At 52.1% G+C, this 12,362-nt stretch overlaps 4 protein-coding genes across 4 annotated transcripts; 2 read left to right on the plus strand and 2 right to left on the minus strand.

Moving 5' to 3' along the window:
• Positions 1-22: 22 nt before the first annotated feature.
• Positions 23-861, minus strand: A1O5_04858 (uncharacterized protein; the record flags this gene model as incomplete). The annotated part of the gene is made up of 2 exons (XM_007745462.1): positions 23-735; positions 798-861. 2 exons carry the CDS (start codon positions 859-861, stop codon positions 23-25), a joined length of 777 nt encoding a protein of 258 aa, XP_007743652.1.
• Positions 862-1,257: 396 nt separating this feature from the next.
• A1O5_04859 (hippurate hydrolase) lies at positions 1,258-2,594 on the plus strand (the record flags this gene model as incomplete). The annotated part of the gene is made up of 2 exons (XM_007745463.1): positions 1,258-2,446; positions 2,500-2,594. The coding sequence occupies 2 exons, from the start codon at positions 1,258-1,260 to the stop codon at positions 2,592-2,594; spliced, it is 1,284 nt and encodes a 427-aa protein (XP_007743653.1).
• Positions 2,595-5,080: 2,486 nt separating this feature from the next.
• A1O5_04860 (CAMK protein kinase) lies at positions 5,081-7,873 on the plus strand (the record flags this gene model as incomplete). The annotated part of the gene is made up of 7 exons (XM_007745464.1): positions 5,081-5,198; positions 5,257-5,311; positions 5,356-5,644; positions 5,693-6,004; positions 6,058-6,104; positions 6,153-6,446; positions 6,496-7,873. 7 exons carry the CDS (start codon positions 5,081-5,083, stop codon positions 7,871-7,873), a joined length of 2,493 nt encoding a protein of 830 aa, XP_007743654.1.
• Positions 7,874-8,635: 762 nt separating this feature from the next.
• On the minus strand, positions 8,636-10,762 carry A1O5_04861 (uncharacterized protein; the record flags this gene model as incomplete). The annotated part of the gene is made up of 5 exons (XM_007745465.1): positions 8,636-9,611; positions 9,700-9,724; positions 9,793-10,114; positions 10,234-10,559; positions 10,657-10,762. The coding sequence occupies 5 exons, from the start codon at positions 10,760-10,762 to the stop codon at positions 8,636-8,638; spliced, it is 1,755 nt and encodes a 584-aa protein (XP_007743655.1).
• Between the last annotated feature and the right edge of the window lie 1,600 nt (positions 10,763-12,362).

The following is a 12,362-nucleotide window of genomic DNA, read 5'->3' on the forward strand; positions in this document are numbered from 1 at the left end:
CAGCGCAGAAGGCTTCCCGCTCTCATGGTAATCGAGCTGCATTCAATGCATATGCCTCGGCATTAGCGTTCATATCTGCAACATAGTCTGCAATGTAGTTAGGGAGCTCGCCGATTTTGTTTTGGGAGGCTGGTATCGGCTCGCAAAGCTTCTCCACAACAGGCACCACTCCGATCCAGGTGCTCCCTGTCACGTCCTCTCGCGTGGTATCCTTCGCCTCGTCATGCGGACCACCTTCCCTCACCTTGCCACTTGCTGCAGTGATCTTGACCCTGAGGATTTTCGTGGACTGCATCTCCGCGCTGTCCGGTGGGACCCTGGAGTTCTTCCATCTGTCTGGAACAACAGAATTCGTGATCAGCTCCATCGCCCACAATTTCTCTTCCGTTTTCTCAACAATACTGGCATAGCCGTGGAGTATCGCACTTCGATAGTTGTAACTGTTTGCGTTGGGCGTGAGGGCAAGAACAAGGCCGTCGACCTTCGTTGCAGCAATGCTGACAGGCAAACCCTGTGGCGAAGATGCAGCTAGCCTCATGATGCGCGAGCTAACATAGCCGTGCAGATAACAGTCCAATGGCTCGTCAAGACCAGCACTCGGGTAGTCAAAGGACCCCATTGTCCCGATCATGGGTAGAATAGCCGGGAACGGGTCCTCGACATCGGGAGCGAAGGCGACGTGAAGCACCGAGCTTTCGTTGACGATGGAATGGATGGCCTTGACATCGTATGTGGCTGTACAAAAGAGATTAATCAGCGCCACGATTGCAGAATCCTCACTGACAACTTGAATTTACCTCTGTTGTTGTAGCGATTGACAGTCGTGCCCTTGGCCTTGGGGTAGGTGAGGGGACTCGCCATCTTCGAGAGCCGGGGCTAGAGATTTGACAAAGATTCAAAGTGAGCCTGGTTCTGTAGGTTGCTGGCAGTCCTCATCTCATTCTCGACGGGCTTTGTGTACCGCAGTCTGAATTTAAGGCAGCACCAGGTGACAGGAATGCGTGCCGCACTTCTTGGCGAATCCGTGTAACGTTGTGAAAAGACAGCCTTCCTAATCAGGATTAGTGGTAACAAGGTGGGCTTAGGGCGTTCTTGGGCATCGCGGCAAACCGTCAACAACCCCGCAAGCTGGATATTCAATATCCCGGGTTAACAAAAATCCAGCATCCATAAACTCCTAGCCACTCACAAAAATCACGGTAGTGCCTGGCTCAAGTTTTTATTTGCCGAGTTTCATGGACTTGACAGATGCCAGTCATGGAGGTCACAGACAGCTCAAGCATTTCAAAGCTCATCGCTGACTATATCCCGGATATGAGCCGCTATGAAGCCCTGTACCGGACACTTCATACTAATCCGGAGCTCTCACTTCAGGAAAAGGAGACTGCGAACGCTGTAGCGACGTGTCTGAAGACGTTGCTCGGGTTTGAGGTTCGCACTCATATCGGCGGGTACGGCGTTGTCGGTATCCTCAAGAACGGTCCCGGGCGAACCGTTCTGCTGCGGGCAGAGTTGGATGCTTTGCCCGTATTAGAGCGCACCGGTCTCGAGTTTGCGAGTTCAAAGAGCGTTCTGGATCTTTCCGATAACATCGTCAAGCCTGTTATGCATGCATGCGGCCACGATCTGCATATTGCCTCTCTTTTAGCCGCCTCAGAACTTCTATCCAAAAGCCGCGGGTTTTGGAGTGGTACCATTGTCGTACTATTTCAACCCAACGAGGAACGAGGTGCCGGTGCTCAGGCTATGGTCGACGATGGCCTATTTGACGCCACGAGACATCATATCCCAATACCGGACGTGGCTTTGGGTGGCCATGTGATGCCCATGAAAGCAGGAACGATCAAGACTCGGAAGGGAGTGATGGGCAGCGCAGCCGACAGCCTTTTGGTGACTCTCTATGGCCGTGGTGGGCATGGAAGCCGTCCACATACTGCTGTCGACCCTGTGGTCTTGGCCAGCAGCACGGTAATGAAGCTTCAGACTATAGTAAGCCGCGAAACCGATCCACGCGAGACCGTGGTGGTCACAGTTGGGTCCTTGCATGCGGGATCGGCCGCGAATATCATCAGTGACGAGGCCGAACTTCAAATCAACATCAGAACCTTCAGCTCGCAAGCAAGGCAGAAAGTGAGAGAGGCTGTTGAACGCATCATCGACGCAGAGTGCAGAGCCTTTGGCAGCCCCAAGCCGCCACTAATTCGGCACATCGGATCATTCCCGCTGCTTTATAATGATGAAGCCGCGACTGAGGTTGTGTCGAGGGAGATGAAGAACCACTTTGGCGGAAATTTTGACACAGACGCGACCATCTCCACGGGTAGCGAGGACTTTGCCAACTTAACATCTCCCTTGTCAATTCCGAGTGTTTTCTGGAACTATGGCGGCATTAACGCCCAGCAGTGGGACAATGCAGTGCAGAATGGAAGGGTGGAAGACATCCCCGGTGCATTAAATCCCATCACCACACATCCTGACCAATTCTAACACAAACTCTAGGCAACCACAGCTCCTTCTTTGCACCTGTGATACAACCTACTCTGATGACTGGGACTGAGGCATATGCTACAGCAGCATTGGCGTACTTGATATGAATTGACACTCGTGATTATGCCGGTAGGGCTTGATTGCGACTCCTCAAGACTCACTTTGGTGGAGAGGTGTCGCGTCGAGGATGTCTTCAATTCAGTTGTGCCGTCGGGCGCGTACCGGAGGCGTTGGTTGTCATCGATATTGCGTTTCTCTCCGTGTCTGCTAGATTGAAAACGTGTTCGCCAATCTAGACACGACGCGTCGGTTTTGTCTCTGAGTTGGCTTTCGCTGCGGCCCACAAGATTGTTGTTCGTCGGCAGTATCAGACGTTCGGATAGCTCAATTCTCTTTGCAATCTGCGAGGCGGCGATCGATACTATAACAGAGCACTTCAGGGTTCGGCGTGCGCGTGCAACAACGCACAGAGGCCTGTCCAGCAGGTCGGGAATCGAGAACGCGTTTCTGGTTGGCGCTGACAAGACAACACCACAACCAACACCACCCAGAGAGGCAGCGGTTAGGGCTACGAACGCCTAGCACGGCGGCGGCATCGAGGAGCAGGACAGGACTGATAAAACACTCAGGAATTAGGTAGACGGCACTAAAAAAGCCATGGAATTCATGATACTCTCCTCAAACTGTAAAGAATGGCTCTCTGCCAGCACTGTCAACTATTCCGCACTCCCCCTACCAGCCCATTTTGGTTTGACATGTGACTAGACAACTCTCCCTCCTGCTACCACTCTACCAGCCCAGCCCAGCACAGCACAGCCACTTTGCCTTGTTACAATACGATGACCAGCGAGTGTAGTTCTTCCTTTCCAAACACTTTCAGAAACGAAAAGGCATCCGTTGTTTCCAATCCCACACAAGTAGAACACAAAAGGTACGTCGAAAGAGAACTGGGGGCGTTCTGTCTCTAATACTCACCCGAGACACAGCTCAGCACTGTTCTTGCTCAATAATTTTGAGACACTGCGAGAACATGATTGCACTTATGACGGCTGTATCGTATCTAATTGCTGTCCCAGAGCATAGCAACCAAAATCCCATGGTTGGGCACCATTTTAAAAGGAATCACGGGGATGATATCGTGGTCGCTATCCTATCCGGGGCCATCCTCAGCGGTTACTATATAGCGTCTCTTCGTTTAAAAAAAAAACGCCCACACTTTCTTCGAGACCCCTCAAGATCGTACTGCGCCTCTGGAAGTAATAGATCAGAAATTAAAATCTCAGCAAGAAGCCTTCCGAACCTGAAAGTTCGGTAGGCCGAAATGAATCAAAGTCGCGGACAGCAGACGTTCTAGAGAAAAGAACTCACGTGAGCTGCCCTGCAGCTGATATTCTGCCTCACCTGATCCCATCGACGTCACACAATGTCTAGTAAGAGGCACAGAGATCATGTAAATGAGAGGGGAGAGCTACAACCAGAATTCACACGGCAGAGAAAAGACATTCAGAGCTCAATTGATCGTATTGACTATCTAAGTCATGGCTTGAGTACTGCCCTCTGTGACAGGATCGAAGGACATTTGGCGGTGTAAAGAGCTCTGCTTTGAAGGACGGAGAGCCATGGGACTTATGCACATTGTCAAGGTATTCTGCGAACCGAAACCTCCTGGGTATGTCCCAGACATCATAAGCAACCCGTCATAAAGCTCCATTGAGGTTTGGCCGTCTCCCACTCCTCTTGCGCGGACGTCACATTTGTGAAAGCCCGATATTGCAAGGCCGATTCTTCGAGGACCGCATCTCTCCCATACAACAATTCATGACAAACGCACAGGGTCGATGTGGTCGAGGGAACTAGTTGCTGCCGCATTCTGACGTCGAAAGCTAGCTAGAGGTTGAAGATTCGTTGACATTGGTCGAGAGGGAAGACGCGATGGAGCAGTTGACGCGATTACTTGCTGTAGGCAACCATTAGACACCGCGTCTGCGCAGACGAGGGAGCATTGAGACATACCTGCGGGCTCTGGTCTTTCTCCTCTTACGCTTAAGGCGACGAACTCGCTTCTTTCTCCACTTGGCTCTCATCTTCACTCAATTGAGACTGATGTATGTCAGCATGTGTCCTTGATACACTTGTTCGACTCAAGGAGTGGTGGTGTGGAACGTACAGATTGGTTTCGAGGATGAGGTTGCTAGATGAGATGATGGATCGGGAAACACAAGAGCAGCTTTTGCGGGGGAATTTTGTTGTGTGCAAGCTGCCAGAAATCCCTTGGCGGTTTTGATGCGTTTGTCGCGCACTAAAGTCTCAATGCGGTCATCGATCACGTTTGTCAAATGAACCTTCTTGACCTCTTTACCGAGTCCTGGTCTGTCCGATTGAACAGTGCACTCTTTCCCCCCTGCCTTCTCGCTGCACGCTGGCGCTTGTCAGCCGTGGTGATGATGCTAAATGACATTTCTGCCAACGGCAATTTACAATCCTGACTTCGAGGTCGTGTCATAAGTCTTTCCATTTGCAGCTGTTGATCCGTGTTCATGTACAGGGTGTCTCTCTATTGCGTTTCGAAGCTGACTCCTTTCTCTCCTTTGCAATGTCCATTCTTTGTGCTTCTGGCGTTCGCCGTGTCGGCAGCTCTCTAAGTGGTTCCTCCAGACCAAATCCTGCCGGGACTCTCATCCACAAGGACCAGAAGGGCAAAATTCTGGGCAGTGGGTTCAAAGTCGTCTTCGTGCTTGGGTTGTCTGTGGTCATACTAGCCTTCTGCAGGAAAGAAGATATATCCTAACCTCGAGATTGTGGTTGGTCGCGATAAAAATCGCTGGTAAGGATCAGGAGCTACGTGTTGAGTACCTGCTCACCATCTAGTCAATATGTGCTCGACGATCCCTACATTTCAAAACGGCACCTCAGAATCTACACCGTAGTGTACGAAAATGATGAGCCCTACGAAATTGACACCTTGGTTTATGCAGAAGACCTGTCCCAGAATGGCACATATTGGAATGGGTCACTCATAGGAAAGGGTAATGGAGGCTTCCTTCTGAGTGACAAAGATGTTTTGCGATTGAGTGGTCAAACACACATCATCTTCACAGCCGTTCCCGGCGATGCAATGAATGAGGCTTTCGACTACACACAAGAGACCGAGATGGCGGTAATGGCTGAAAGATACCTTGTCTAAGACGTGAACTAACCAAGGCAGAAATTCCGCAAAGACTATGTTCTCACAGACAGGCTCCTGGGCGCGGGTGCCTTTGGCCGAGTATACATGGCGGTCGAACAAATGGCTCGACGCCAGGTTGCATGCAAGGTCGTCGACCTGCGAAAACTCGTACCGCGATCGCAACGCCAATTCGGACGGCCAGAGAACCCCGCTGCGGCCGACGAGGTCGATAGCAGAGTCCAAATGCGTAAGATTAAAGCATGGGCCAACCAGCAGAAGAGGGACAACGCCTTGGAGAGAAAATTACGCGCCTATTATCGTGAGGTGGAAATCCTTGGTTCAATCAGTCATGTAAAGTTCTGTTATGTTGAACACCTTGGACGAAACTGACTGGAAATTTGCAGCCGAACATTGTAGGGATCGAGAAGGTGTACATCACAGACAATACAATGTAAGCGATCCGACCGAATCTGAAGGACTGGCTAACAGCGTAGCACAGATACATCATGCAAGATCTCGTCACAGCCGGTGACTTATTTTCCTATATTGAATCAAAGAATGGAAAACTGCTCGAAGTCGAGGCGGCCGTCATCATTCGACAAATTCTGGTGGCCTTACGTTTTCTTCACAACAAGAACATCGTACATCGAGATATCAAACCCGATAATGTTCTCATGACGAGCCTGGCCGCGGGATGCCGAGTGGTTTTGACAGATTTTGGTGCAGCTCGAAGAATCGAGAGCAAGCTGCACCGGATGTCGTCGATTATAGGCACCCGCGAATATGCAGCGCCGTACGTATTTGATATTCCTCCCGAATGGGCCTTCGTTGACCGCGTCTAGCGAGATATTGGGATATGCACAAAGTAACCCGAAGCCGGAAATACCCGGCTATACTCGAGCCGTGGATATGTGGGCCGTGGGCTGTGTCTCAGTCGTGTTACTCACGGGAGGCCTGGCTTTCTGCGACCCTCTCACAAACACCTATTCGGAAAAACTGGCCCGAGATTGCAATCTGCAATTTCTTCGCGAGTCAAAGGAATGGCAAGCGGTTAGACAACGTCCAAGGGAGTTCGTTGAGAATCTTTTGGTGCTCGAAGAGGACGCACGAATGACAGCTGAAGAAGCTCTCGACCATTCTTGGTTCTCTAACGAAACGCACAAGAACGATTTCGAGGACTTGTATCAACGAACAATCAGACACTGGCAACCACGGACTCCAAAGTCACAAGTGATTGAATTTCAGGACAAGGGGTCTTTTAGGAACATGGTGCGCTCACTAGGTCTCCGAGATTCGGCCAAGCGCAGCAACCGCAAGTCACATTCTCCGATCGAGCCGCCTTATAAGCCATTTCCAAAAAACATGCATCATGAGCTATCGCCGAAGAGAGATCCAACCAAACGACTTTCCGAAGAGGTATTATCTGCAGTTGAGAAATGGTCACCACAGTCCGCGGAGGCGTTACGTATACGAGTGAAACGCTTATCATCGGGATCCCCACTCTCGGCATCACAGTCTGCAGGCACAGGAACGACAGGAATTTCCAAGAACCCCAGAGCTACTTCAGAGCCTCCCGAAAATAGACTTCTAATTCAATCACAGCGAGAGCTGACCGATGCCGACCCGAGAAGCTCTCCGAAAGCTGCCTTCAGTAAGGAGGACAGGGGATTCACGCCAACTCGTTCTGGTATTGACTGGGCGTCGTCAAGGACGCCTACTACGAAGCATCGCGGAGCTGTTTTGGGTGGACGTTCAAGACTTCCCTTGTCTGGAATATCGGCTTCGCCAGGACGCTCTACCACGGATAACTTTCCTGGCTTTGGTGGAGTTGGCGCAGATGACATCGTGCCTGACTCTCCCACAACAAAACCTCTTCGTAATATCGAGAACTTGAATCACCGCTCAAGCCTTCCTGAGAGTAACGACGACCAGCCAGGTCCGACGTTCAATAACGTCGGAACGCCACGCAGACAAGGTAAGCTCAAGCGACGAGTGTCTACACCATTGACAACGCCAAAGGTCAAGAGGAAGAAGCGTCATGAATCGATTTTCGAGCTAGCCGAGGACGATGGCGATAGCGATGATCATGTTAGCAGTCCTCTCCGCTCGCAGAGACTTCCGCTCGTTCACCGCCCGAAGAAGAGCAACGCACCATCGCCGGGAGCTGAGACCAAACCTCCCCCGCCGCCACCGCCAGCAAAGCTCTATCTTCCACGGTAAAGAGGGGGTGAGATGGCACGAAGTACATAGATGAGAGGCAATGGAAAAGGGTATGTGAATGGGGAGAAAAAAAAGAGCCAAGAAAGGATATTGTCACCATTACTAGTTGTTATCATGACACGCACGGAGTAACTACATTACAGAAACTTCGATGATACGGGAATTCGGATAACAAACAGAGACGAAGGGAACAGTGGCATGCATGGGTCACTGATTGATTTCTTAACCTCATTAGGGCCCCTCAACGGCCGTCGGCTTCTACGTGTATGTATGTGTATGTCCCTGAGGGGCCGCGGTACAAGCTGGCAAGGGGCGACCAGATAGAGTACGAAACTCTGCCAGAGTCTAGTCCCCTAAACCTAGTGTGAGATGTCACGTACTTGATACAAAAAGCGTCCACCCGATGGACCATTCATTAATTATAGAGGTAGATATCTAGCTATGTAGATGGCCCAGATAGTCTACCCGTATACCTACTGCATACATCTCTATGTCTATATGTCTAAAGTGTACAGAAAGTCAATGTACAGACAGGCACATAGCTGGTGTGTGTGTGTGTGTGTGTGTGCGTGTGCGTATGTGTGTAGCTACTGGTGAGCCAGTGTGTCTCGCGAGGTCGCTGGTGTAGTGAGTGCCACGTGAATACGGATTTGATTGATATACCACCGCCACTCACTCACCCTCTCTACGCTGCACCCACTAGACTCACTCGTTCAATGTGACTCGTACAATCCAATTCGATTCGCTTCGGTTCACATTGACTCAAGCGATCCTGCCAATATCCCCTACGATCTTCTCGTCACCGGAGGATTCGTCGACACTTTTGGTCTCGGCGGGCAGGCCGGCGATGGATATCCCTTTCTTCTCGTCGCTCCTGCCCACACCGTCACCATCGGCATCGGCTATTTCTCCGGGCATCAGCCCTTTTCCATCACCGACTGCGGTGGCAGCGTCGATGGCGTTCACGATGCCGGGGGTCTGGGGGCCCGTGAAGTTCTTGCGCCCGTCAAGGACCCAGGTGACGACGCTCACCAGACCGATGACGCCGAAGGCAGCGCTGCAGTAGTTCATGTTGCCCGCGGTGACGGGCCCGACCTGGGGGAAGTTGAAGTCGATGCCGGCAAAGACCAGGAACAGCAGGCCGAGCAGGTTCAGGTAGGGTGACCACTTGCCGAGCGTGTAGACGCCGCCGCGGATCGTCGTGGCGGCGGGGTTGGATCCCGTGGCGAGCGACCACAGGCGCACGAACAGGGGCGCGGCGTATGAGAGGTAGAAGCCAAACGTGGCGATGGATATCACGGTCGAGAAGCCCTCAAAGGACGCGTAGTAGATGCTGTTCAGACCCGCCTGGAGCACGCCGCACAGCAGCACGGCGTAGATGGGGACCTGGGATTTCTTGTCGACGCGCGCCCACACTTTGCTGAACGGCAGGCCATGGTCGCGCGAAAAGGCCCACAGCGCGCGCGACCCCTCGGCCATCAGCGAGTTGGAGCAGATGAGCATGATGACGGTGATCATGGCGGCCAGCGTCGTCGCCCCGCCCACGCTGCCCGTGCTGTCGAAGAAGATCTGGATCAGCGGCACCCCCGTCGGCGTCGTGGCCGTGGCGTCTAGGTCGCCGATGCAGAAAAAGGCAGAGATCAGGAACACGAAGCCCGTCACCGCACCCAGGTAGACCGAGAGAATGATGGCCTGGGGCGCTTCTTTGGCTGGGTTGAGCATTTCTTCCGTCATGTGGCTGTCAAGAGAAAAGAGGTCAGCTTGTCGGGATTCTAAACAGCACGGCGTACTTGACCGAAATCAAGGGGCTATCTATCAATCCATACCTAGGAGCGTCGTAGCAGCACATGCCTGCCGGAGATATTTGTCAGAAGATGATATGGCCATGAGGGGGGTGGGGGTCTGTGAACGTAACGTACCAAATAGGGTCTGCAAAAGACCGATCATGACGGCCATTCCGCCGGAGGAGAAACCTGTCTGGTTCTGGAAATCAGAAAACACAAAGCTGGCCGACTGCTTGTGGTCGTTTGCGGCCAGGATGGTGATGATGACGACGAAGAAGCTGAGAATGTTCCACGCCACAGCGAAGGTGGAGATCTGATTGAGCCAGCGCGACAAGTAGACGTTCATCAGGGAGGCGAGCACTGCGATTAGGTATGTCACCAGCACCGTGTGCCAGCGCTCGATGGTGTAGGACGGGTTGTTCAGGTTGGCCATTCCGAGGATGAAATTTGCGCCGAGCTACATGGATATTAGTCCGGGTCAGCCTTCTTGCATTGACACATGATGAATTGGTCTTTTTGAAAAACGGGCGCAATCAATCAATCAATCGATCAATCAATCAATGGAATAATACTGACAAAGTTGTTGACGGCGCCCATGGCCACGATGCCCGTGCACATGAACCACCCGGTCACAAAGGCGGCACCGCGCGCGTACTTGGGCGGAGCCAGGATGGCCACCCAGCTGTACTGGCCGCCGGCAGTGGGATAGGCCGAGCACATTTCGGCAAACGAGTATGCGACGGTCAGGGAGAGCAGACAGATTGCCACCCACGACCAGACCATGACGGGAGGCCCGCCAGCAACGATGCCCACGATCAGCGTGCCTCCCAGAGCGGTCCAGCAGGTGACGATGGAGAAGCTGAATCCGACCATGCCCAAGAGGGAGAATGAGCGTTTGAGTTCTTTTGTGGAAAGGCAGTCAGCAATGAGTCTTGATGTGTGTGTGTGTGTGTGTGTGAGAGAGAGAGAGAGAGACAGAGAGTTCATATATGGCCATACCTTGCTCATAGCCCAGTTGGGCCAGTTGGGTTTCGTTGGCAATGGCAGAGTCAAAGGGTTCATTCTTGGTGCTGCCCACCAGGGAAGACAGACGGCGAGTAGCCATGCTGCCGTAGACGATGGAGATGGGAGCTGAACGCTATCAAGCAGCAAACCGGCGGCTGGGGGGAAAGAAAAGAAGAAGGGAGGGAGGAGAGACGTTTATATACTTACTCCAGGCAAGCCATCTAGTATCTATATATGAATCATTTTTGCATATAAGCCACGGACGAACAAATAAGCTTTACGAGCTTATCTTTTCAAGGGCGTCAAGGGCGTCAAGGGCGTCGAGGGCGTCGAGGGCATCGGGGCTTGCGTCACTGATGGTCGAATGATGACCAAGGAGATGGCCGATCAGAGTTATTCTTGTCGTTGCAGGTAATAGGATGATAATATGTCTTCCATACTTAGTTGAGCTGCATACTTGGATAGAGTATGTACCAACATACCCGCAGCTGCTTGGGACTTGGGACCTGTTTCTTCAGTCTCTTCCAAAGCGAACTTGGCCTGCGCACCACACAGTCCACGATCCACAACCCACAATACCGAGAAGTCGAATCCCTAACAGAGAGGGTCCTTTGCCACCGTTTCACCCCTTCGATCCTCCACCACAGCCGCTATCGTTAGAATAGATGGCCGCCCCCGGGTGCTGGAGAATGGAGTGTCGAGTCTCATCGCGGACATGACCACTCAGCTACAGAGTCACAGGGGGCAAGCAGGGGGCAAGAGACAAATGAATCAATGTCCATTGCGCAGACCAGAGAAGACGCCCTTGTCCGACGGACCGACAACTCCTCATTTCGCTTGTTATCTACGGGGTACGAGCCACGAGCCCTGGCCATACCAATGCCCACCGACAGGCTCCATGTACTATACCTCGTATTACCGAGTGCATCAGTGCATCAGTGCATCAAGCATCCTATCCCAAGGAGCCTATCTCCCGTCTTACCACCCTCTCGAGCACTTCAATGCCACGACACCACACACACACACACACACACACACACACACACACACTCTCTCTCTCTCTCTCTCTCTCTCTCTCTCTCACCTCCTTCATTCATTCCTCGTGCCTTTCTCCAAGGGCAATCGCTCATCCTCCCTCACCGTCTTCCGCTCTCTCGAGCCAAAGAGACTGAATAAAGACAGGACCAACACCGCCGAGAGAGAAAAAAAAAAGGAAAAAAAAAAGAAGAGCAAACAAGAGGATGAGTGAATCACCTCAAAAACATCATGAAATCCTTGCGTGCTTCCCAATGATAGTGAATTCTTTTGCTGGCCCAACACACCCCACACTGCCGTCTCAAAAGGTGCTGCTGATACCTGAATACATACGGTAGGAGCATGAAACCTGCCCACCAGCAAACACCCTCGTCGCTCTCCCTCGTGTTGGCATGCAAATGGTAATGGCCTTCAGCCTCGGCGCCCACATATATTCCCTAGCCCAGGCCCTGGCCCGCTTCATCATCCATCACCATCTAGGACCCTCGAAAGACGCAAACAGTAATCCATAATCGTACATGCAACACCATCAACACGAAATCTTCAATCCCAATTCCCGGCTGCCCTGGCCCAATTCTATCTCAAAATTCCCAGCAAATTGGGCTTCCCTGGCTCTAGTATTAATATGCCATGTGTGCCTTCTTTCTTTTGCAGCCCCTTTTTGG

The sequence above is a fragment of the Cladophialophora psammophila genome (genome assembly GCF_000585535.1).
Source record: "Cladophialophora psammophila CBS 110553 chromosome Unknown aczJe-supercont1.6, whole genome shotgun sequence".
In the NCBI taxonomy this organism is placed as follows: Eukaryota; Fungi; Ascomycota; class Eurotiomycetes; order Chaetothyriales; family Herpotrichiellaceae; genus Cladophialophora; species Cladophialophora psammophila.